Source organism: Fistularia commersonii, chromosome 24 (genome assembly GCF_037954325.1).
Source record: "Fistularia commersonii isolate RoL2024-O1a breed Wild chromosome 24, RoL_Fcom_v1.0, whole genome shotgun sequence".
NCBI lineage: Eukaryota > Metazoa > Chordata > Actinopteri > Syngnathiformes > Fistulariidae > Fistularia > Fistularia commersonii.
This window is the reverse complement of record NC_141307.1, coordinates 3,017,363-3,041,397: the sequence shown is the minus strand read 5'-3', so window position 1 is coordinate 3,041,397 and position 24,035 is coordinate 3,017,363. Positions and strand designations below refer to the sequence as shown.

Genomic DNA, 24,035 nt, shown 5'->3' with positions numbered 1-24,035 from the left:
GGATTTGCGGCAGGCGATAAACTCACAGGGGTTCCAGGGAGGCCAGATTTTCCCGACGGTCCCGGTTCACCCTGCTTGCCCTGAGAGGAAAATAGAGAGCGGGAGGAATAGTGATGAATGTCTGGCAGAAGCACAGGATCGGGGAACTGATGAGGAAGGACAGCGAGAGCGACGACTCCGCCGCCGCTCCGCGTCCGGGTCCATCCGTCTGCATGACACTTTGCTGAGTCGTCACTTTGAGCACGGCGGCTCGGGCAGGAATCCACTCACCGGCTCCCCCCTCGGTCCGATGAGCCCCTCCGGTCCCGGAGGCCCTTTCAGCCCCTGCCGGTGAAAGAGGACAGGATACCTCATTGTCTGGTTTCACAGTCTAACGCGCGACTTCCTGTCTCACTTCAGTCTTAACAGGTGTAAACCCCTCAATAAGAATGCCGGAGGACATCGGTTTGACCTCTCCGGGGAGATTCTACGACGAGTAAAGAGGTTGGCGTCGTTCATGACGTCAAAAAAGGTCGACTGAAAGATGGAAAAAGGTAGTTTTGTCAGGAAGCTATCAAGGGTCACGTCCGTGAGAACGGACAAACATGCGATAGCTAACGTGCTCATCAGATTGGGATCAAAACGCTAACGGTGAATTTGAAGGTAACACGGGAAGATGTTCAAAGGATGTGCTTAGGATGATCTAGATGTTTGGAGAACATTGTACGTTAGTTAGTGGGACGGGTCTGCAGTGGACAGATATCAGATATCGATCGATTAAAAACCAACGGATGATTGATCCCTTCACAACTGAGGCTAATGACAGCTGGCATCATCTCGCCTCGATGATGTCATCCCTCTGATAGCACCAAGCTGCCAATGAGCGGTCCTCACTTACGTAATACCTTCTCGGCAGGAGCGGCCGCCGCAGCTATTTTTGGCAGAAACTATTCGGCTGAAACCCTTTTTGGCAACGTGTCGCATCCTGGATTGGGGACAACGGAGGGGCGGAGCAGGGAACAGGGTTCCCGGCCAGGCGGAGGTGAACGAGACCGAGCTGTCGTTGAAACTCACGCCACCGTCGATGGACCGCTGATGTCACGGCTTCGAGATTATTCTACTCAACTGTGGTATCTCGGCTGTACTTCCACAAGGATGCAATCTAATCTACTCTTTGTTTCAAGGAGATGGAGAAAGATCCTACATTTCGTGCCCTTAAATCCTCAAATATCTGCTTCCTTCTTAGTGTCTGAATCCAGGATTTAAGTTCCCGCTCCGTGTGCCGTTCCCCATTTTTGGTCTCAAAGAAAGTTTCCGGTGTTGCCGTCGGAACCAACCTCCTTGCCGGGTTTCCCATCCCGTCCAGATACGCCGGGCTTTCCGTCTTCTCCCTGTTTGGAAGGAGAAGAAATGAGAGATGGTGAAGATGCTCCGGGCCCAAATCGACGAGCCCTGTGATCGGTGGAGATGCGTCCAGATGTCATCTGCTGTAACCACGATGAAAACCTAGCTTCTTTTGCGTAGCGCTAGCGATTCCGTCGCAATGGCGATGGGAAAACGTACGTGTCGGACGGGATGAACTCCGAAAACCGTGCCGAAGTCACGCGGCGTTCATTTCCTTGTTTTGTCGTCATAGCAACATTTGACAGAAATTGAGACATGGATGAAGAAGAGCTGTTAACAGAAAGTCCTTACTTTCCCGCCCTGTGGTCCAGGTTCTCCTCTGTGTCCCTTGAAGCCCTGAACGGGAGGAGAAACCAGGGAGGGTCAGCCGAATGTTCTGCCACCCTTTGCGGCGGCGAGGACGGCGGCGGCCACTTACCGGCAGCCCCCGGAGCCCGGGGTTTCCTGGGGGTCCCGGCTCTCCCTGCTTGCCCTGCGGCAGAAACAAAAACTCCGGCGTCACGCCACACTGAACCTCCTAACAGACGCCGTGGTGCTGGCGGCGCGGCCAACTCACAGTTTCTCCCGGTTCGCCCGTTCGTCCGTCTTTGCCCATTTTCCCCGGCTCGCCCTGCAAATCAGTCATTGAGACGCATGACGTTGCATCGCACTCCTGACGCGCCGCTCAGATTGGTGACGCCGCGCGTGAAACCGTCCGTCTTACCGTTAATCCAGGTAGACCCGGCGGGCCCTGGATCCCCTTCAGACCCTCTTTGCCCTGGAGGAACCAGACAAAACAAACAAACGGGTCACGAAGGGGAGAGGAAATGATTAATGGCGGCCATTACTCCCGTGGGCCGGCTGACCTACATGCCAGATAGAGGCTGTTAGCGCGATAATGACTCGACTGCCGAGCCTTTATTTCTTTTTTTTCTTTTTTTTTTTAAAGGCAAAGAACACAAACGTAGCCTGACCTTTTCTCCGGCGGGTCCCGGGGGGCCGACGGAGCCGGGCTGCCCATCGTTACCCTGGTGAGGGAAAGAGGAGGGAGAGACGAGGGGGGTCGGACGGAGACAATAATCCTCACAAATGAGCCCCGTTTAAAAAACAAAAAGAGATGATGGACGTTTTTCCACGGCGAAACTCGAAAGAAACGCCGAGACGGCGGCGACTTACAGGAGCGCCCATTATCCCGGCAGGACCGGGGTGACCGGGGGGTCCCTGGTGACCCTGCAAATGGCAATTATAGCAGAAATTCATCATTCATACTGGCCGTAAAAGTGCCTGAAAAATGATGTCACTCTTCTTGACCGGAATGTGTTTAAACTGGAGCGCTAATTAAAACCCCCCAAAAAATCCTCCAAGACCAGTCCCACATCTTACACCCGGCCTCAGGTGGCACTCGGCTGCCCTGCCTGTGACACCCAGGAGAGAGGGACGACCTTTGACCCCTGAGCATTCCAACTCCTCAATTCTCAGCCACCATGCAAACCCCTCATTGCCCCCAAACGTAGCTTGTGATATATTTATTTGCATAATGCTGTACAGTACTTTATATGTTTATATATAAATATGTTTTTATTATTATTAATAATAATTATTATTATACTACTATTGTTTTTTTATTATTATTATAATATTTTATTATTTATTTATTTGTTTGTTTGTTTATTTAATTTTATCTATTTTATTTTATTCTTTTTATGTTCCCAATTTGACGTTGCTACCCTATGTGCCCCCCAATTTCCCCTCAGGGACATAGAAAGTTCTTTCTGATTCTGATCACAGAACGCACCTTCTCTCCTTTCTCTCCGGGGCCTCCTGGAGGTCCTCGGTCGCCTTTTATCCCCTGGGATGGAAAGCCAAGACAGATGGAAGATGAAATGTGAGAAAAACTCTTTGGAAGGAACCTAAATCTTTACTATTTGGAAAATAGCATCTTCCGTTTCGACCGGTTAGCGTTTAGCCGCCGACTCGCCTTCGCTCCGTCGGCTCCGGGGAGTCCCGGGGGTCCGGCTTTTCCCGGCGAGCCCTGTCAAAGACACATTTGGGAACATCAGTCTCCGCGGCTACAGGACGGCGTTGCGCTCATCGCTCAGCGCCGCCCCCCCGGGGGGACGCGGGGCTAATGGCGCTCCCCGCCGATCGCTCACAGCGGGCAGGATTAATGAGAGCTGAGCTCGAGCCCTGTTTAGGGCGGAAACCAGGACCAACTGATTGATTAACCTTTTATGAATAAAACACTTAAACCGTTCGGCCTCAGATCCAGAATTTAAGGTATCATTTGACATTGAGGGTTTAAATTAGAAACGAACAAAAGCACCTGATACCCGTCCTGACCGCTTTTCCCGGCCGGTCCCGGTAGGCCCTTGTCCCCCGGCAGCCCTGGAATTCCAGCGGGTCCCGGAGACCCGGCAGGACATTCGGAGCAAACGTTCTGGAAGAGGGAGTGACGGTTTTTTGAGAAAAGGCCGGCGGGCAAGGAAGGCGAGGAAGGCGAGGAAGGCGAGGAAGCCGAGGGGCGGTGACGGCGCTCACCGTCAGGTCCACGTCAGCCACTTTTCCCTGAAAGAAGGGGAGCAGAGAGGCGGATCAACAAACCCCCAAATCTGTCCCAAAACATTTTATGCCTGGATTTTCTTTCAAAAAAGCATGAAGTCAGAGGCGTTCATTTTGTTTTACACTTTTGGAAAAACTGAAAATCCGGTTGGGAAGCAAAAGTAAAAACAAGCTTATTGTAATAATTAAGATATATGGGGATGAAATACTCAAGGGAGCAGTAGAAGTATGCATCCACCATTTATAATAGAGGAAACAGGAAGCAGCTAATTCAACCTAAAAAGATTTTATTGGCATTTCCTACAAGAACTTTATGGAAGTAACACTTGACAACGTGCATCGAAATATAATGAAGGACCAGTCAAGTGAATTGATTGACAAAAGAATTTCCCCAACACGTGTCATGTCTGAACTCTGTTGTCTATTTTTGTCTATTTGTATCCTTTTTGTGCTCAACCAAAAAGGATAAACATCTTCCGCATCCTGATTATTTTTCTTTATTTTTGTCATTGCTATTATCACTTTGTTGATGTTCCTATACTTGTTGTTGTCATTTTGGTTGACTACTTTCACCCTTTCTTTTCCTCCCATTCTGTTGTCCATTCTTGTTGTTGTTGTTCTCTCTTCTATCTGTCTATTTGTGGATGTCTTTTACTACCCTCTAATTGTCTTCGAATCTATTTATAATTATATTCATATTTATTGATATGATAACTGTTACGCTGCTGTGACAAAAGAATTTCCCCTTTAGGGATCAATAAAGTTTATCTTATCTTTTCCCAATCATTTTGATCGAACTGAATAGGATAATTATAGTATTGCTTCCTCATCATACACAGATAGAATATGTTTTTACTTTATTATTGTTATTATTTATCAATTTTTATTTTTTTAAATCCAACTCCAGATCGTGAAATCTTCAGTGTTTAGACCTGTTTCCCATTCATTGTCGATAGCGCTCACGCTGCGCTCAGGGTAGCGGCGGCGCTGCCGCCCAGCTCGGCCGTGATTGGTCGAGAAGCAAGAACAGACCGACGCGTCCGTCCACTCACCGGTTCTCCCGGTGACCCCTTCTCTCCGGGCCTCCCCGGCAGACCCTGCGTTTGACGACACCACGGATCACGTTTGACATCGGCGGCAGGTGACTCGGACAAAAACGTGCTAATGCTAATCCCCGAAACGGCGGTGGACTTACGTTGTGACCAGCGGGACCCTGAGGACCGGCGACCCCTGGTGGACCCCTCAAACCCTGAAAGCCCGCAAGACAAATTTAGAATCACTCGTGAACAAGTACGAAAAAAAACACATCAAACCCGATAAATAAGAGGTACTCACCGCTGGTCCGGGTTCCCCGTTGTTCCCCTGAGGACCCTGTGAAGATAGAGATTTAAGACAACGACTTTGTCATTTTACAAACAGATGTGACATCAGACCTCAGAAGGTTTGGAGACAATGTGGAGAATCCATGTTCTGCATGGCGGGAATCATAACCATGAACTATCAGATGAGTTCTCTCTGCGCTGCTTTGCCGTGTGAAGAGCCCCGTTAGCTAACTTCTATCGGACAAAACGTTGACGTTCGTCTGCGATACCCCGGAAACCCCTCCGCGGCATAGCAGGTCAGAAGGGCCTCTATGTCGCTCTATTTCTCACTGTTTCTGCCCAATTTGTTGACCAATCTCAATGATGGTCTTTTAAAATGACGCTAACCAGATCCAAGAAGGGTGTGGCTTAAGAGCTCCACCAATCCCCTGCGTCACATGAGTTGCGATAGAGCTGTAAGGCCCTGCGAAAATGGTTCTAGGAGCTGAAATCCATGGTCATCGGTTCCTCTGCCGTCAAAATGCGCCGAGCAACGGCTTCAATCCTGACACTGTTCTCTGAGCTGCAAAAAACTACGTCGGTACTAAAGTGGCTCAAGCGCCTACGGAGCCGTAACAAGACCCTGCCTGGGAATCGGCGCCTAAACCGTCCCAGGAGCTGAAGCCCAACATCCCCGGTTCCTCTGCTGTCCCAGAGCACCAAGAAACCAGATAACCAGCGAAAAGCTTCAATAGTTGATCCTATTGATCGCTGAAGTTCTCGCGGTCGTACCGATACATCTGTGAGTTTCTGCGAATCAGTCGGGTTCCACAGATCGATAGCGAGGAACCGACATTCTTACCGGAGGTCCCTCTTTGCTGTCGCCCGGCGGTCCCCTGTCTCCCGGCAACCCCGGCTCTCCCGGCGACCCCTGTGGACCCTGAGGGGAAACGAAAACAACTTTGCCGCTTGCCGCCAAAAGATCTGGCGGATTTCAAATTGTTGGAGGAAATAAGACGGAATAAACGGCAAACCGAGAAGAGGGAAATGTACGGCCGAATAATCCGATGCAGTGAACCCGACACTATAAATGGAGCATTAATGTTTTTTTTTTCTTTCTAGTTTTTACTTAAAAAGAAAAAGAAAAAACTAGAAGCAATTACAGACACACACACACACACACACACACACACACACAGTGAAAACAGCGGTGTTACCTTCAGCCCCGGGGGCCCTTGGACTCCCTGCGGTCCCGGGTCTCCCTGTAACACCACAAATTACATCAATTAAAACAGCCGTGGAATAAATAATTCAGCGCGTACGAGCATCGGCGAGGGGGCCGCAGGGCGCCACAGCTGGCGGCCGTAAAACACACAGCGCCATGGGGGGGGGGTTTCTTGCATTTGCGCCTCGGTAATTTTAACGCTCTTTGCCTTTACAGCGTTTTTTTTTTTTTTTTTGCTTGTTTGCCACCGCCTGCCTCGTCAGCAGGCAGGTTTCCTCCCGCGGCGCGGTGCTGCTAGCAGCTGCGCTGCAGGGGCGTAAAGAAATGAAACTAAACCTTGTGCTTTCATTTGGGAAAGAAGACAAATATTCCTCTGTGAGGTTCATGTCGCAAATAGTTGTTTGAGACTTAGTGCCGCCGCTATCGGAGCCGTAGCCTGAGGCTGTTTCCCGCTCGCTAGGCTCGAGCGCAAAACATTCTGGTCCGGAAGCGGTTAAGTCCTGGTTCTGGTGCAGAAACAACAGGCGGGACCTCTGACCCCCTGATGTTGGACGACCAATCAGAACGGACGGTGTGAGATGGAAGATCGCCCCAGGTCCGCTTTCCTCTCTAGCCGGGGATGAAAGTGTTTTTTTGGCTTTCCATCAAAGTAAATAAACCGTCCCCTTCGGCGCTGGCAGCCATCTTGGTTTTCTTTTGTGTTTTTTGTTTTTTGTTTCAGCCCCTCAGCAGACTCGTTCAAAACTCTGGGTGGAGGAACTTCTTTTCCTTTTACACTCCTTCCTTCCACCCGCCATCTCTCTAGACCTCCTCCGATCTTGACCATTTCTCTAGACCTCCTGCGGGGCAACTCCAGCCTCACCATCCTGATCTCCACCAGCCCTCGACCCATTATACAGTAAAACCAGTTGGAATCAATTCATTAAAAATTAAAAAGCACGGCCGCAGGCGTGTCGCGTCAAAGATCCCGATCTTACACTGAGTCCATCCTTGCCCTTCCCCGGCGATCCAGGTGGTCCCGTCAAACCGGGCTCTCCGGATCGGCCCTGGGGACCGGCTTGTCCCGGTTTGCCTGGTTCTCCCTGAAATGAAAGCAAAGGGTGAGGACGGCGAGAGCGGGACGTGGAACCCCATCACGTCGGACGGCTCGGGACGATGTTCTCACGACACAGGAAGTAGAAGCTAACGTCAAAATGTTAGCTTGAAGCTAAGTCACTCGACCCTCTGCTGTCTCTGGGATGTGTCTGTCCACCTAATTCTACGGAATCTGTTGTCAATGTAAGTCCTTCTCAAAGAGATAGAAAACAAAAAAAAAAATTACTTAGTAGAGTTTTGAAAAAATTAGCACACCAAAAATGCTCCAAAAAGAAAGATTTTTATTTACATACAACACAAAATTTGCATGCATGACATTTCGAGCATCTGAGGAAGAGCCTAGTTTTTGCTTGAAACGTTACGCATGCAAGAATAAGCTTTTTGCGTTACATGTAAATAAACATCTTTCTTTTTGGAGGATTTCTGGTGTGCCGAATTTTTTAAAACTCTACTAAATGTAAGTTCTTCTAACATCTCGTCTTCTGACCGTCCTTTGGACTCACAGGTACTTTTAAGAAATGCAGATGAGCTGCTTGTTAGGGGAAAAAAGGAAAAAAAAAATTCAGAAAAAAAAAAGACTGCTTTTGTTGTTGAATGTCATTACTTAAATAAACAATCAGATTTCGAAGAAAAAAAAAGAAAACAAATTGAGAAACAAGACCTGGTCATTTCAGGGCTTCTTCTGAAACCTCTGCGGTTTCGCATGTAACCCGGGGAACGACGGCTCGTGCAGGAACGAGTTCTATTTTTAGACCCTTTCACGCGGCCGCTGCAGGATTTGAATTAATTTCTCCACTGAAACAATAAACGGAGGACACGCACAAGGTCGTTCTCATCAGGACGGGCTCGCTTTCGCCTGTACGCAACAACCCGACCCATACTGGGGGTCCCAGATAACTGTCACTTGCACATGAACAAACATGGATGCACCAGTTAACGTTCACACATCGGTCGTCAGTCGTCGGTTCATTCTAAGTACCGTGTGGATTAGGAGCCAATCCCAGCCGAGACTGAGCAAGAAGGGGGGATTAACCCACTATTTTAGTATTTCCAGACTATTGAGTGCACCTGAATAACTAAATAAATCTACATCTATATATCTCTATATCTACATCTATATCAATCTACACATATGAGCCACACTTGGCTATAAGCCGCAGGTATTTACAAACATTTTTATAATGAAATCCTTTTTTTTAATCAAATACAATTTTCCAAATAGTGGCTGTAACACAGCGGATGAAGATGAATATTAAATAACACAAGAAAAAGTCCATCCATCCATTTTCTATCCCTGCTTGGTCCTACTCCAGCTGAGGGCTATCTCGGTCGTCCTCCTGCGCACTCAAACCATTAATGTTGTCTTCTTCGGTGTTGGAATTGAACGACAAAAAAAAAAAACATAAATTAGCCGGGTTGTTGTTTGAGCCGTGGTGTTAAAAGCGGAAAAAAGTAGCGGCTTATAGTCCGGAAATGAGGGTGGTCTATCAAACTGAACAGTTTTTGGAGTTCAGGGGGACGACGAAGCCGCACAGATCTACTGGACGTCCGTTTAAAAGATAATTGGCGGACATCATCTTTATTCGTAAATACTACTCGGGCTGTCAATGAACCGGCTGGATGTGAAGATGCGCAGGTTTCTACAAGGGCAGACTGACCTTGTCCCCTCTCTCTCCGCTGGGACCAGGGGGTCCGATGATCCCGGGTATCCCCTGGAAGAAAACCAGATGCCAGGGTTTCATTTTTTTAAAAAAAGGAGAAAAAAAAAATCACATGAAAGTGGGGGCGGCGCAAAAACACCCACCACGTTGCCCGGTAATCCACGAAGACCCTGAGGACCGGCGATACCGGGAGGACCCTGGAATGAACACACACACACACACACACTCGTCAGCCGTCCAGCAGGGACGTCACCTGGTGCGCAAAGCTGAATCAGGTCCAATCCGGGGAACTCACAGGGTCTCCAACCCGACCCGTCTCGCCCGAAAGCCCCGTGTCGCCTTTTGGACCCTGAAAGAAGAACAACTCCGGGTGAAATTGCATCTTTCTTTGAACCTGCGCGGCGGCGGCGGCCGCAATGCTAGCGGCGTGGGCTTACCGGGAGCCCGGCCGGACCCTTGAAGCCTTGTTCTCCAGGTAACCCTCTTTGACCCTGTGGGGAAACAAAGTTTTAGAAATGAGTTTTATTGCGACCCGTCATCCATCATCCACCAATTATCCGGAGTCGGGTCGTGGGAGCAGAGAGGCCACAGAACCACATCAACTGTAAAAACTACCCTTCCTGTTTTTGTCGACACGATATCAATCTTTTATCACTGACATCTAAAAGCTATTAAGCCATTATTGCATCCTGTCAGCTATTAGCATGTAGCTGTTAGCACGACAGCTATCGGTAGGAGTCGGTCCTTTGCGCCTCCCAAACGTCACACCGCCCGTCTCTCACCCTAACTGGTCCACATGGATCTGCCTGAGGTTCCTGCAACGCTAAAAGGCAGCTTAATACTTTTGAGATGAAATATTGAAATGTATTTTAATGATTCCATGCTTGGGAAATTGTTTTTTTTATGGCTCTTTTTGTATTTATTTTTATTTATAAATGAATGAAAATGTTTCTTTCAAAATATACACAATATTTCTTCCAAAAATCCCAAAGCATTAGTTGCTTTGGGATTTTTTTTTCCTTCTTTGAAAATCAAAAATCAAAATAAAAATCTGGCTTTTTTTTAATTGTTTTTTGATCTTCCCTTAGCTGGTCACTTATGGAGCAGGATTGGATCCAATCTCAGACTCTGCTGCCATCTAGAGGATTTCTGCTCACATTGCAAGGCTGTCATGAATATATGTGTGTGTGTGTGTGTGTGTGTGTGTGTGTGTGTGTGTGTGTGTGTGTGTGTGTGTGTGTGTGTGTGTGTGTGTGTGTGTGTGTGTGTGTGATGACAAAACGTCAAGAATTATCTCACCACTTCTCCAGGGATCCCCTGGTCCCCCTTCTCTCCTTTCTGCCCCGGCGTTCCCTGAAGGAGGAGCAAAGATGGTGAGGGTGAAGATGAACCAAGACAACTTTATTGTCAATTGTGCCATTTTTCACACATAAAGAGGACTGAAATACAAAAGTCATAAATAATACCACAAACAATAGGAATGTACAGAACACTGACTCCATTCTTGATGTTCAAATTCCGTTTTTATACATTTCAGATTTTATGCCATTAAATATGGTTTAATCGTGCGCCAGGGGGTCCAATCCCACAATGTGGAATAAATCTACAATTTGGAAGGAAAGCGGAGACTCCTCACAAAAAGGCTTCCACTTTCTTGCTGCAAAGCGGAAGCGCTAACTCGTAATCCATCTCTAAAGTCCTCGACGGCCGCAAGCTGAACGGGAATCGACGATCGGGGAAAAAAAAGTCGGCCGTTCTGGAAACATCCGGAAAGACCTCCGGGAATGAATGAGTGAGTGACGGAGGGAACAAGAAGTGAGAACTTTACTCACGGGTTCTCCGGGCTCAGGAATGACGCTCGCCACCTGTCGAGACCAAAGAGACGTGTTCGTCGTGAGTCGGCGCCGCCATCCCATCCCCCCCGAGCCCGGAATTGAGTACTTACGTTCCCCGGAGCGCCGGGAAGCCCCCTGGATCCCGTTTCGCCCTGAGAACGGAGCCAAGCGGTCAGGATGCTGTTACCCACGGCGACCGTCCGGCTCCGGTCGTCGTTCTCTTACCTTGTCGCCTTTCTCACCCTTCGGCCCCAGCGGCCCGTCCAGCCCGCGCTCGCCCTGCGAGGAGCCACATCAACAGTCAGGATCTGAGGCATTGATGCCAAACTATTAGATTAAATTAAATTATTAGATTATTAGATTTGGCCCGCAAATCAAACTTAATGACTATTAGAGCCGCTATTCAAGCAGACAGCAGTTATTCTCAATTATTATCTGTTATAGCCCCTCCACCAACATTCTCTGCCACAACTAGAATAATAGTATAAATCGTCTGTAAAATATTTGTATGCACAGCATTGTATCCTTATTAACATTAAAGAAAAGAAATAAGGAACTATGGATCAACTTGCACTAAGAGCAGCTTTATTAACATTTATAAACATAGCTGCTCAATGGTTTACTGAAGTAGCTTTCACAAAGCGGGGTGGTTGTTGTCAATATTCGGCATGTTTTTGCTGAAAAAAGCTTATCGGCGTAATGGGGTGTAACAACTGTGTATTGGAGTTTGATCCACACACAACTCAGGTGTGCACGTGTGTTTTGAATGCTAGGCTGCTAGTTAGCTTAGCACAACAAACGTCAGCACTGCATGGCACCATCTAAACATCTTTACATTCAATGTGAAGCATTGATGCAGCGATTATAGCGCGGGTGAATGAGTTCGTTCGAGGTTTTATCACAAAGTGAGATTTTATCTTTAACAAAAAAACGTCAGGTGAGACAAAACCGCAAAAGAAAAAAAGGCGTGAGAGGCAGCGTCACGTACGGGGACGCCCCGGTCTCCCCGCGCTCCGTCCACGCCCGGTTGTCCCGGCGTCCCAGACTCCCCCTGCGGACAAAAATAACCAGTCACACACACACACACATTTGAGAACCCTAAAAATACTCCAGCCAGGGAAGGCGCTCACCCTCTCCCCGGGGGGTCCCCTCGGCCCCGGAGGCCCTTCGCCCCCCTGAGGTGGAGACACGGGAGTCGTTAAAGGTGAGATTTACGATTTGCAATAAAAACAGGGGTTCACGTTCGCGCGTTTCCGCACAATGGAGGTGAAGATGAAGCCGCTACCTTGGGGCCGGGCTTGCCGGGGAAGCCGTCGGTTCCTCGCTCCCCTCTGGGCCCCTGCAGACAAACAAATATCAAACAAATTTGGTTTTAACCCAAATCAGGCCTTTAAAAAAAAAAGAAAAGAAAATAGGTAGTCATGGATGTGATGAGATTTTCACAGGCTCAAAATAATAATATATTAGCGTGTAACAGTATATTGAAGGCCATTAATCATCTACTGACCACCACGCCGTCGTTCCCAGGGAGGCCGTCCAGGCCATCTTTACCAGGGAGACCCTGATAATGAAAGAAAAATAATAAAAATCCAATGTTAGGTTGGCAGAGGTTTGAAAAATAAACTTGAAATAAATGTGTTTTTTATTTGGAAATATACTCACGGGTTTCCCGGGTTCTCCGGGTTTCCCTGAGAAGCCGATCTCACCAGGAAGTCCCTGAAGAGCAGGAGAAGACATCACATTTTCTCACCGATGCGGTGAGAAGATAACAAATAATGACTGTATTATTAATATTTATCATGGTTTCTGCCGGCACGTACGGGCGGTCCAGTGCGTCCTGCCGGCCCTGGAGGCCCCGGTGGCCCCTGAGGGCCCTGCAAAAGAAAACAGCTTCAAAATGAGCATCTGTATCAAACCATGTCGCTTCTTCAGGTCCTAATACGATGAACATTTGAATGTCATTTTAGTTTTCATTATTATATAATACCTTCTAAATGTTCTCCTCTAATGGTTATCCAGGTTTGAGCATTTTCATATAAAATGTCGAAATATGGGTTGCGCCGGTCTATATCTATTTTTGGAGGGGGGCAACATACATATAAATATTGCCATGTTTTATGAATAAAAGATTTTTTTTTTATCAGGATTTCTGCTTAAAATTTTAAAACACGGCCAAACTCTAGCCTTCAAAACAGAGCTCAATTACACAGGTTTTTATATTTTACAATTTTTAAATATTTTGATGGGAGAAAAAGTGTATATTTAAGATATATATTGATATGAATATATCTTGACATTGTGCCGCTCTGACAATAATGCGCACCAGTTGCAGTATAAAAAATGGCCACAAGAGGAAGACAATGGACAAACCTGCAGTTTTTACTCAAACTGATCCATTTAATACATTTTAAATTCTTTCTCAAAATGTAATGAAATCTCTGACTCATTTTCCATCCTTAAAAGAAAATGTATTTTAATCCCATTTATTTGCAGCTCCGGAAATATAAACAAGCGTCAGTATATGTGAGTGGCCACTGGAGTGCAGTGTAGTAACACTCGAGAAGAAAATAAAATGAACACATATGGTTCAACATTTAAATTGCAAAATATTAATTCATAATTTGTTTTTCTGATAGTCCCATAAATTTTCACCTTTTAATTTTTTTCATTTCACTTCCTTTTTACATTTTGCCTCTTATCAGCCAGAGATGCCAGACAACAGGTGATTAAAAACGTATTTAAGAATTCTAGCCATGTTTGACAAATTAGTGTCACTTGGCTTTTATTTGATTTAATTATCTGCCTATGTGTTATCCATTTTAAGTGATTCGTTCTTGTATATTGTGTCAGTCCCGAAATGACGTCACTGCCGGTGTGCGCAAGTGGCCACAAGGGGGCGCTGTTGCACCAGAAGTAAAAGCAAAAAGTGTGTTTCTTTTTCTGCCAGGGAAGCAATCACACTCACAGACACACACAGACACACACACACACACACACACACACACACACACACACACACACACACACACACACACACACACACACACACACACATACACACACACACATACACAGTTTGCATCACTGTAAACTGTGAAACCACCAGGAAAGGTGGTGCCTGTGGAATAAACCCTGGTGGTTGAAACAGGAGGCTCATTTGAAAACAAGAAGATTTAAGTTTGTGTGGAAGGTGTTCTTACAGCCGGACCGGGGAGTCCGTCCACCCCGGGCAGCCCGCTCTCACCCTTCTTCCCCTGAAGGACAAACGAAAAGCACAAGCTGACGTGAAAAATGATGAAAAGTGTTGAAAATCTGCTCCATCCTGCCAGTCTGTTTCAGATCTTAAAATTGTCAAATACTTTGTTGATACTTCACACGCTCACACAAGTCTTAAAATAATCTGTTTTCCAAAACAGACAAGATGTGAAATGTTCTGATATTATTCAGAGAGGTTTTATTTTTCCAATCATTTTTTCCCCTCATTTTTGTTTACTCTACTCTCTATTTATTTGCGGATGTCTTTTGCTATCTTTTAATTGTGTCTTATTTATATTTGTACTCATATTTATTGATATTGTCATCGTTGCACTGCTGTGATAAAAGAATTTCCCCTACGGGGAAAAATAAATCTAGTGCAAAATCTAAATAAAATGAATTTTAACAAGCTATCCTTTATCTTGATTTCTACTCACATTTTGAGGTGTTCATTTTATTTATTGAACCCATGGTGTATTTGTGTGTGTCCTTGTATGCAGAGATGAAGCCCTTCTGCAGGGGGTGTTGATGTCGTGTCTGGCAGATGCAGAGCGCCGCCGCGGCCCAGGGCTCCACATTGGTGTTTCAACGGGACGCCGTGACCATCTTTACTGTTCCCGATTAACTGTCGCTTCATTTTATTTCCGTCATTCCCTTGCGATTTCCAGTTTTTTTTCCCTATCACATCCAGGACTTTTAGTCATTTCTAATATCTCGGTGAGAATGTTTGGGATTTCGGATTTCGGGTCTTACCCTCTGGCCGAATTCTCCCGGCTCTCCGGGCAGACCTTGTTCACCTCGGGGTCCCTGGGGGGAAAACAGGAGGAGCGGCGGCGTTATATTTGGATAAAGGAGCCATGGATGGGACTTTGCCTCCGACGGGCCCCTTACCTGAGGTCCCGGGGGGCCGTCGGCTCCCGGAGGCCCCGGAGGTCCTTCCAATCCCTGAAACCAGACAAAGCGCATCAGTTTGTTTGATAGAAATCATCACAAAAATTCCACCGAAAGCGTCTGTTCTGAACGAAAACATCATTTCTGGATTTTCTAAAATCAGCTGCTTTTTGACTTTTCAACTTTATTTATTGCGCTGAAATCAGATCTAAAGATAAACTTGTCTGTAAGGAGGCAAGACATCGTATTAAAGAATTCCAGCACTGATGTTCTTCTGACATTTTACAGCGTCGTCTCCTAAACTCCCCGTTTTCTCTGCTTGCACACAGGGTAGCCAGTAGCATAGCATTGCGTAGCATTACATTACATTACAGTCATTTTGCAGACGCTTTTATCCTAAGCGATTTACGAAAAGTGCAATTCAGTCACCCAAGATCCGAAGTACCAATAGCCTTAAGTCAGAAGTGACCACTCTACCAAATAGCCATCTTGGAACCGTATAAATGCATGAATTAATTTCATGGTTTTTTTTTTTGTTTTGTTTTGTCCTCCAAGGGGAGAGGGGGCTAGCATAGCATGGCGTAGCATAGCTGGCGGCATAAGTGAAGTTAGCCCGCCATGGTTTTCCATGCTTATTTTGGGTGATAAAGTGCCCCCTTGTGTTCTGGAAGTCCGGTAGTTACAAATAAAATCCACGACATTGTAAAGATTATTTTGAATTGACCAATTTGTAATGATGAATCAAACAACCTCTGAAAACACAAAGCTTTGTGGGGACTCACCTTTTCACCCCTCAGTCCCTCCTGCTGGTACTGGAATCAAAAGAGAACGTCATTTCCAGCATCTTATTCGAGCGTTAACAATAAATCCAGGTTTTAAAATAAAGATAAAGCTATAAAAGCAGGTTTATCAATTGAATGCAGTCCGATCACTTCTTGCACACCTTATTTTTGACCTGAATAAAAGACCTCCAGGTGTATTTTTGCTACGTACCACGTCTCCAGGCAGTCCAGGGAGGCCTCTCATCCCCTGCGACGTCAAACCACATAACAGCAATCAAAACCCAGCTTTCAAAATCACAATTATCCCAGAAGGAGTGCGATTCTTAACTCTGCGGTTGTCTTCAATTTAAGGATGGGAGAAATTGTTGGGCGTGTGTGTGTGTGTGTGTGTGTGTGTGTGTGTGTGTGTGTGTGTGTTTGTGAGTGTCATTAACGTCAGCTAATTGCAGGCAGACATTTGAACTCAGACAAATGAGCAGTTTGCCGAGGAATGTCTACGGCCCATTAGACGGAAAATGATTATACGTCTCGGAAAGAACAAAATAAAATGTTAGGAGGAAATGGAGGTGACGAAGAGGAGCCGTGCGTCTCTTTGTCAATCTGACGACAAAGCCTGAATTCCCGGAAGCTCTAAGTGCACTTTCTTCCCGTCTTCCTGGTTTCGCTCTCTATAAAATGAAGGTTTACTTGTAAATTCAGGTATCCGGCTTTTTCCAGGAACGCCCGGCGTCTATTTTGCGTTTAAGAAAAAAATAGCGCGAAACGGACTTTTCGCGGCGCTGACCTGTCCCCGCGGGTTGCTATGGTAACGCGTTCACCGTTGGCAGCTCCGCCGAACTCTTCCTTAGCTATTAGCTAGCTATCCTTAGCTATCCCTCGTGATGCTTTGCTAGCTTAGCTTCGCCACGCTGAGTGGCTTTATCGTGTTTTTTGTGATTCGCATTCACAAAGCACGTTGTATCTCTACCTCCGCACCTTTGCGCCCCCCTCCGTCTCCGTGGGTTGCCATGGTAACAAGCCGTCACTCACAGTCAATGTTCCCTCCAAACTGCGCAATTGCGCACGCTAGCAACAATTTTTCTGCATCATTTTGCTGCGCAACAGGTGTCCAGCCAATCATACGATCCCATGCAATCACGCTATGCAGCCAATCACCGCATTGATTGTGCTGGCGCACGTGCTCAGCCCTTACAGCTACAATAATAACAGTGTGGCGGAGCTAAGTGACGCTGATGCTAACATGCTAACCCATTATCATGGCGACAGGAGCGGGCGGTGAATGTTATCAGTCCACTCACCAAACCAAAGAAAAAAAGAAACGCTGTTTTATTAAGAAGTTGGAACGTCCGTGCAAATAGAAGAACAAGCGGGTGAGAAACTGGTGAGATGTTTTTTTTTTTCTTTTTTGAGTGAGAAAGGTCTGCTCTGCAAAACATGCAGCGACGCTAAAGTAGTTAGCGAGTTTTCGGATGGAAAAGTATGGGCTAAATGGAGGCTATAATCCCAGGTGTGATTCGGGTGTTTGGCCACAGCGTGCACATCTATTGTTGCTCCCAGTGGTCCTCAGTGTGCTCAGCGAGGTTGCACAGCGTGAGATATCGTGTTTCTGGTTGTGGGAAAACTATCCGGTGACCAACACCTCCTAGCGAGAGACCTTTCTGGATGTACCTTTTCGCCTTTGGCGCCGCCGGCTCCCGGAGCCCCGCTCAGCCCTCTCAGGCCCTGACGGATTCAAGGATAAGGTTCAGTCGTGTGAATAAAAATAAAAAAATCTTGTTTGTCACAAACAGTCGCAACGTACATCTTTCCCCGGAGCGCCAGGTGTTCCGGGCAATCCGTCCAATCCGGACGCTCCCTGAAACGGAGAAATATGTTTTATTTGAGGCACCTTACTTGACACTCGAGGAGTGTAAACAACAAACAGCGGACTCTCACTTTTCGTGGGACTTTCGTTCCAACTCTTCTCCGCGAAAAGTGAATGTCCTCGCTAATATCAATGGTATTTACAGATATATCAACCCTCAGCGAACCTCACTCAACCCTTTACCAACCTCCCTTAACTGTTTTTTTTTCCTCAGAAACATGGTTATAGGCAGTTGCTGCCTCAGCTTTTCTTTCTGGTTGAAATTGGTTTTATAAACTACCAATTTACAAAAGCAGACCGACCGAACTGTATCGTCGTCCCGATCTTGCGAAATGTTTTGCAGGGCTTTCACGGCGTTTGTCATAGCTGCCAGTCCTTTCGAGCGCGAGACCGGTCTCTTTTATTTCTTCTTCCCGTCGCTTCTCTTCCTCACCAGCGGATTTAATCGCATCGGTGACGTCGTCACATCGGTGAGATCCTCGTCTGTCAACGGATCCAAATGGCGGTCTATCAAGCCGTTGATGTGGTCAGGAGTCGTGTGAGAGAAGCGTCACCTCCAAGAATGCATGCCAGCAAAGGAGATCTCGAATTTTATCTATTTTATGAAATTATTTTTGGTTTAATTTTATTAATTTTTTTTTTTTTTACAGTTTTTTTTTTCTTCCTAGGCTAGAATTTCATCACAAAAATGTTTTCAAACATAGCATTATTTTATGAAATTTTATAAAAATTCCGCAAATTACAAGAAAAATTTGCAAAGTAGCGCAGGTCTGATGTATTGATTTAAAAGAAACCATACAAATAACAGTAAAAAGTAAAAAAAAATTAAAAAAGCGGCACAAAGAGAAATCAACTAATTTTTGAAAATCAGTTTGAGTTTGTGAAACGAACTGGATTTTTCCGTGGAAATAAAAAGCGTCACTTTGGATTCTGGGTGAGTGCATTCCGGGCTATTTTTCTTCAACCCCAACATTAACGACCAAAACGGCAAGTGACCTTTGTTTCCTGTTTTTAACTGTTTTCTGCGACCTTCCTTTCACCTCTGGAAATACATCCCCGGGCGAGATGGCAGCTCATCGGATGACGGACAGGTGTTGCTTTCACATCTGCTAACACGATCGTCCACGGGAGGCGCAAAGCGAAAAGGACTCCAACGTCGGGAGAAAGACCAACGCCGCCGCGGCTTCGTCCCGAGGCGCTTGTTTTCACTCCGAAACCACCGATCGCCCCGTCCTCGGAAGCTGTTTCCCAGACGCCCGGAGCAGGAAACGGCGGGATGACGGACAGGCGTGTCGAATCGCCCCGGGAGCTCGGGCGCCGCCACATGGTGGAGTCATCAGCGGACCGGTGTGCACAGGCGAAAGGAGCCCGTCGAAACCGGCGGTCGGGATAGCGACTGACGTCTCGGCGCGATGAAACGTTATGAGTTTCTGCGGTCGTGTTCGACAGTCATCGAAAGAGCCGTCGGCCGGAAGCGAGTTTGCGGGGGAGCGGTAACTCCACACGTCCACGTCAGGGGCCGGATCGGAGCCAAACGCCCCGGCGGACCCCCAGACAGGAAGCGTGGTGAGTGAATCAAGGAGGTCGCATCTGTTCGCTCAATCACGCCTCTCAGCGAGACATCTTGGTTGTGCTCGGGGGGGTCGAACCGGCAGAAACGTGACCCTTGTCCTCGCTCGATCCCATCCAAAGCTGCCTGAAAGCGGGAACAGAATCCGTCTCGGCCGCAGGACGGCACTCCTGAGACGGCTTTCAAAGAACCGTCGGGCTTTTCGAGCCTGAGCCGCGACGATTCGTCCCAAATCCTAGTTGGTCGTAATAGCAACGACTGCATTTTGGGGATTCAAGCTCATTTAGTCAGGTTTATCTCAGGACCCGAAACTGCTGGCGATGATTTACTCCGGTCACAGAGACAGAAGATTTGACTGCAGCTGCAGGTGCGTGAGGTGACAGAAAAATACTTTTTTTTATTTTTTATTTTATTTTTGCTCTTTTACTCAATGCACCTTGCTCATGACTCAAAGACATCAGATGTCTGAATGGATAATTATATCAAGATTATTAGAAATAAAATGGTACCAGACATCAGCAATATCTTGCGATGTGACGCGGAGAATTTTTTATTTTTTTTGAATGGGAACAAATGCACCCTCCTGCAGCCACTCTCAACCTTTGGCTGCATTTCAGGAGAAATTTGACTGAATTATTGCATCGTTACAAAATCAAATTAATCCCAGTGCCATTGAGAGTACTAGTAGATGATAGCATAGCATTAGCATAACATAGGGACGCAACGAGTGCGAAAACAAACACATGCATAAGAATGTATTTAGTAATCATGTCGAAAAGATAGGAAACCGGATGGACTCACGTTGGTTCCCGGGCTTCCCTTTTCACCTTTAACACCTGCATCCCCCTGAAACGACACGGGACGGGACAATCAACGGCGTGTCATTCAGGACCTTCGTCAAACCGCTGAGGTGTTTTTACCCACAGAGACGCCTTTGGGTCCCGGACCGCCCGCCCTGCCAGCGTCTCCTTGGTTTCCCTGCAGCACAAAGATAAGAAATATTCAAAGAGCGATGACAGAACGGTTCATTTAACGAGTCACCGGAACCGGATCTACCGCTGACTCGGCAGGATTTTTCCGCCCTTCCCGCACCTGCTCCAACCGCAAACCCTCTCGACCCTGTCGTGAACTTTGACCTCACTTTCATCCCAAAACTTTTTGAAGAGGGTCAGTTCAGTGGCGACCCGTCTGCTGTTTTCAAAAAGATATTTTGAAATTATTAAAGAAATTTTACAGTATATTTTCCCTGCGTTTGGAGTCACGGCCAGGAATTAAATCCATCTGATTTAATTCTGACATGAGAATCGAAACATAAAACACTGAGTGGAAATGAAGCAAAATGAGGAAAAAAAAAAAAACCAAGGAAAAGGAAAGGACCTTTCAATTATCCAAAAATGACAACAAATTATTCTTAAATAAAAAAAAACATTTGCTGATTTCGGAACTTTTTCTCGGCTGATTTATGATCACTTCACCTGTTTCTCAGTCGTTATTGTATCGCGTTCAGCATAAGATTTGCATTATTTTTCCCAAGACATGATTTAGAATTATTACTATATTATAATCAATTATATTACATTATATTATATCATATTATATTATAATTAGAGTTATTATTTTACTTTCCTGCTGCCTCAGTCATCATGATGATTTCTTTCACCTCATTCATTCATCTATTTATTGGTTTATTCAATTCATTAGCAACTTGTTTTTTAATGCTTTTCCAATGATGAAAATCAGATCAATTTCAGACAAAAATAATAGAAATAATATTTAAAAATAAATAAATATAATAAAAATAAAAATTCAAAGTTAAAATTAAAAAAGATTCAAGTCGGCCTGCATTAACCTCGCTGTGGTTTATCCGCCCCTCATAAAAAGGAGCTTTGGGAGTTCTATACCATCTGTATAATCGTTTATTCTTTATTAATCCCTGGCGGGGAAATTCCCTCTCTGCATTTAACCCATCATGGATGAACCACGAGCCGCCGTCTATCAGCGCCGGGGGAGCAGCTCGGGGTTCGTTGTCTTGCTCAGACACACGAGCAGGAATGTTCGGTTCCAAGGACGATCGCTTAAAAAGCAAACATCTTCTACTCCTTCAATGTTCAGGCCTTCTTCAGTCCAGAGATTTACTGCTTCCTGTGCTCCATCAGACGGGGACCACCCTTCCCCTGCGCATCCAGAAGACCAGATCCAGGGCGGGGCGGGTCCGGCCTCGACGCCGCCACCACGACCCCGTCCCTGTCCGGACGCCACCGGACGTCCCGTAAAAGATGCAGATGCAGAAGCAGACACGACGACGCACCTTCAGCCCGGCGGCGCCCGGAAGCCCGGGCCCTCCGGCCCGTCCCGCTTCTCCCTGCACACACAGATGGAAAAGAAAAGGTTGGTGGAATGACACACACACACACACATTGAAGAAGAGAGTCTTTACTTTGTCTCCTTTGTCTCCGGGTAAGCCGTCGATTCCGGGGATGCCGCCGCCGCCCTGTGAGAGGACGACAAAACAGTCAGTGCGACACACACCGGTGGGTTCGGACCGCCGGGATTTGAACGTGGACGCCGAACACCTTCTCTCCCTTCTGTCCCCGCGGACCTGACGGCCCCAGGCCGCCGCCGTCTCCCTGGAAACGATAAAGTAGCGGTTAGCTCTGCCGCCGCCGCCGGACGGGAGCATGCAGGACGGACGGGCAGACGGACGGACGGACCCTCGGACCCCCGACCGGCTCCGCACGCACTCCCCTGTCTTATAATGTAAAATAATGGCACCCAGAATTGATTTGTATGATTAAAAACGATGAATCCGTCATTTTTGGAGTCAAAACTCATCGCCGCATTCTCGATGCTGCTTATCCCGCGCTCAGGTTAGCAGGTGTGCTAGCAGCGCTAACTACTGCGCTACTTCAACATTCACATATTATGTTTTTTATTTTGACATGCGGGATTAGTTCTGCAAAAAACGTTTTTTTTTTTTTTTTTTGAAATTTCAAGCTTTAGTTTATTTTCCACTGTTTTTCAGGACGTTTAAGAGAAAGCGCCGCGTCGGGAGCCGGTCGGGTTTCGTCGGTGGGAAGTCGAGCGTCGTCAACACTGGAAAACAAACACTGTTAGGGTTAAAACAAAGAACACAAATGTTAAAAACACACGCCGTTGTCGGGGTCGGATCAGGTGCGCGGTGAGGAGCCGGGCCCCGTCCGTCGCACGCCGGCCCCGCGACTTGTAAGCGCTCTATGCGGCGGAGGTGGCCCTCTAATTACCTCGGTATATCATTTGCGCCGCCGCGCTCCCTCAAACCCCACATTATCGGCCCGGCCGGAGAACGGCCCGCTCCAGGTGGCGAGAGGTGCAATTAGGCCCGACGAAAAGCGAGGCGGGTTCACTTTCACCGCCGCCGCCGAACGGGGAAAGAGGAAGCAGTCGGGGGGGAAAAGAGGCGACCCTTCGCGGCGGAGCGGGGTTTTATTTGCGAGCAGATGTTTGCACAGCTGGCAGGCGGCGATGGTGGGTTTTTTTTTTTTCAATCAGGGATTAAACGACACCGAGGGGGGCGTCCGTGCACGTCCCCCTTGCGGTCGCCAGTCCTGTAATTCCGACGGTGACGGCTATAAGCGTTTCCCTCGCCACTCCCTGACACAAAACGGAGGGATTTGACCGGAAGGTGGAAAAAAAAAAGGGGTGCACGCATGCGACATATGATGTGACACACACATATGCACATGCAGCGTCAGGGAGGAGCAGCCGCACTTACCTTCTCGCCTCGCTCGCCTTTGACAGAGAAAACCTTGCCCTGCAAATAATTAATCGACAGGGATTAATTATTAATCGAGGCGGGAGGAAGAGCAGGGGGGAAAACAGCCGGAAGAACTCGGATTTAAAAGCGGAATTCTAGTCCAATCGATGGACAAATTGGGGGAATTAGCAGAGCTAAGTGAGCTTCCGATAACTAGCGATTGCTAACCCGTTAGCAACGAACCGACGCCAGCGCTTCCCCCGAGTCGTGCTAACATTCCTGCGTAAGACCGCAGTAAACGCTCGAGATCTCCGCTTATTAAATGTGCAGGTTCTCATACGCTTTCTCCTTTCTGTCCCTTGAGGCCCGGCGATCCGAAGGAGCCCTTGAGGCCGGCGTCACCCTGTCGAGGAAGGAAGCGTCACAAGGTGAAACAGGCGGCACGGCGAGGCAAACGTCACATTTCCCCGCTGCGAGTCAAAATAAAACAGGAAGCGGCCGATGACCTTGTCACCCTTTGGACCTGCAACGCCAGGGGCGCCGGTGTCTCCCTGCGAGGAAGGAGAAGGCGTTGGGAAGGTAAAGCGTGGAAAGGTTTTTATTCATTAGATGGGAGGGCGGCGTCCAGAGGTGAGGCGTTTGGACACCCACCTTGTCTCCTTGTGGACAGGAGCAGTTGGCTTGGGGTCCCCTCTTTTGCTCCGAAGTGGTGGGGGTCGGCGTCGGGATCTCCAACGGAGGGGCCTCCGTCACCACCTTCTTGGGACACTGCAACGACAAGGACGCCTCGTCGTTTTTCCAGGAAACGGTTAAAAAACTAGGGTTAACCAGTTTCCCCGGCGTGATGTGAGCCTCCAGCCGAAATAAAAAGTGACGTACGTTTGCGCGGAGATGTGATTTAA

At 47.3% G+C, this 24,035-nt stretch overlaps 1 protein-coding gene across 1 annotated transcript in view; it reads right to left on the bottom strand.

The window, feature by feature from the left end:
• Positions 1 to 24,035, bottom strand: part of col22a1 (collagen, type XXII, alpha 1) — a 46,688-nt gene that overhangs the window by 6,269 nt on the left and 16,384 nt on the right. The window contains exons 9-57 of the mRNA XM_086171467.1: positions 23,785 to 23,901; positions 23,640 to 23,684; positions 23,474 to 23,536; positions 23,152 to 23,190; positions 21,974 to 22,027; positions 21,838 to 21,891; positions 21,709 to 21,762; positions 20,325 to 20,378; positions 20,202 to 20,246; positions 17,768 to 17,821; positions 17,635 to 17,688; positions 16,178 to 16,213; positions 15,967 to 15,996; positions 15,185 to 15,238; positions 15,047 to 15,100; positions 14,239 to 14,292; positions 12,859 to 12,912; positions 12,701 to 12,754; positions 12,546 to 12,599; positions 12,324 to 12,377; positions 12,169 to 12,213; positions 12,027 to 12,089; positions 11,264 to 11,317; positions 11,149 to 11,190; positions 11,036 to 11,068; positions 10,503 to 10,556; positions 9,641 to 9,694; positions 9,499 to 9,552; positions 9,347 to 9,400; positions 9,201 to 9,254; positions 7,425 to 7,529; positions 6,440 to 6,484; positions 6,085 to 6,162; positions 5,257 to 5,292; positions 5,117 to 5,170; positions 4,974 to 5,018; positions 3,901 to 3,927; positions 3,686 to 3,799; positions 3,341 to 3,394; positions 3,158 to 3,211; positions 2,539 to 2,592; positions 2,337 to 2,390; positions 2,087 to 2,140; positions 1,940 to 1,993; positions 1,802 to 1,855; positions 1,675 to 1,719; positions 1,317 to 1,370; positions 271 to 324; positions 27 to 80 (exon numbers count right to left, since the gene is read on the bottom strand). Of these exons, the coding sequence (XP_086027593.1) occupies positions 27 to 80; positions 271 to 324; positions 1,317 to 1,370; positions 1,675 to 1,719; positions 1,802 to 1,855; positions 1,940 to 1,993; positions 2,087 to 2,140; positions 2,337 to 2,390; positions 2,539 to 2,592; positions 3,158 to 3,211; positions 3,341 to 3,394; positions 3,686 to 3,799; positions 3,901 to 3,927; positions 4,974 to 5,018; positions 5,117 to 5,170; positions 5,257 to 5,292; positions 6,085 to 6,162; positions 6,440 to 6,484; positions 7,425 to 7,529; positions 9,201 to 9,254; positions 9,347 to 9,400; positions 9,499 to 9,552; positions 9,641 to 9,694; positions 10,503 to 10,556; positions 11,036 to 11,068; positions 11,149 to 11,190; positions 11,264 to 11,317; positions 12,027 to 12,089; positions 12,169 to 12,213; positions 12,324 to 12,377; positions 12,546 to 12,599; positions 12,701 to 12,754; positions 12,859 to 12,912; positions 14,239 to 14,292; positions 15,047 to 15,100; positions 15,185 to 15,238; positions 15,967 to 15,996; positions 16,178 to 16,213; positions 17,635 to 17,688; positions 17,768 to 17,821; positions 20,202 to 20,246; positions 20,325 to 20,378; positions 21,709 to 21,762; positions 21,838 to 21,891; positions 21,974 to 22,027; positions 23,152 to 23,190; positions 23,474 to 23,536; positions 23,640 to 23,684; positions 23,785 to 23,901 (2,673 nt within the window). The remainder of the gene's footprint in view (positions 1 to 26; positions 81 to 270; positions 325 to 1,316; positions 1,371 to 1,674; positions 1,720 to 1,801; positions 1,856 to 1,939; positions 1,994 to 2,086; positions 2,141 to 2,336; positions 2,391 to 2,538; positions 2,593 to 3,157; positions 3,212 to 3,340; positions 3,395 to 3,685; positions 3,800 to 3,900; positions 3,928 to 4,973; positions 5,019 to 5,116; positions 5,171 to 5,256; positions 5,293 to 6,084; positions 6,163 to 6,439; positions 6,485 to 7,424; positions 7,530 to 9,200; positions 9,255 to 9,346; positions 9,401 to 9,498; positions 9,553 to 9,640; positions 9,695 to 10,502; positions 10,557 to 11,035; positions 11,069 to 11,148; positions 11,191 to 11,263; positions 11,318 to 12,026; positions 12,090 to 12,168; positions 12,214 to 12,323; positions 12,378 to 12,545; positions 12,600 to 12,700; positions 12,755 to 12,858; positions 12,913 to 14,238; positions 14,293 to 15,046; positions 15,101 to 15,184; positions 15,239 to 15,966; positions 15,997 to 16,177; positions 16,214 to 17,634; positions 17,689 to 17,767; positions 17,822 to 20,201; positions 20,247 to 20,324; positions 20,379 to 21,708; positions 21,763 to 21,837; positions 21,892 to 21,973; positions 22,028 to 23,151; positions 23,191 to 23,473; positions 23,537 to 23,639; positions 23,685 to 23,784; positions 23,902 to 24,035) is intronic.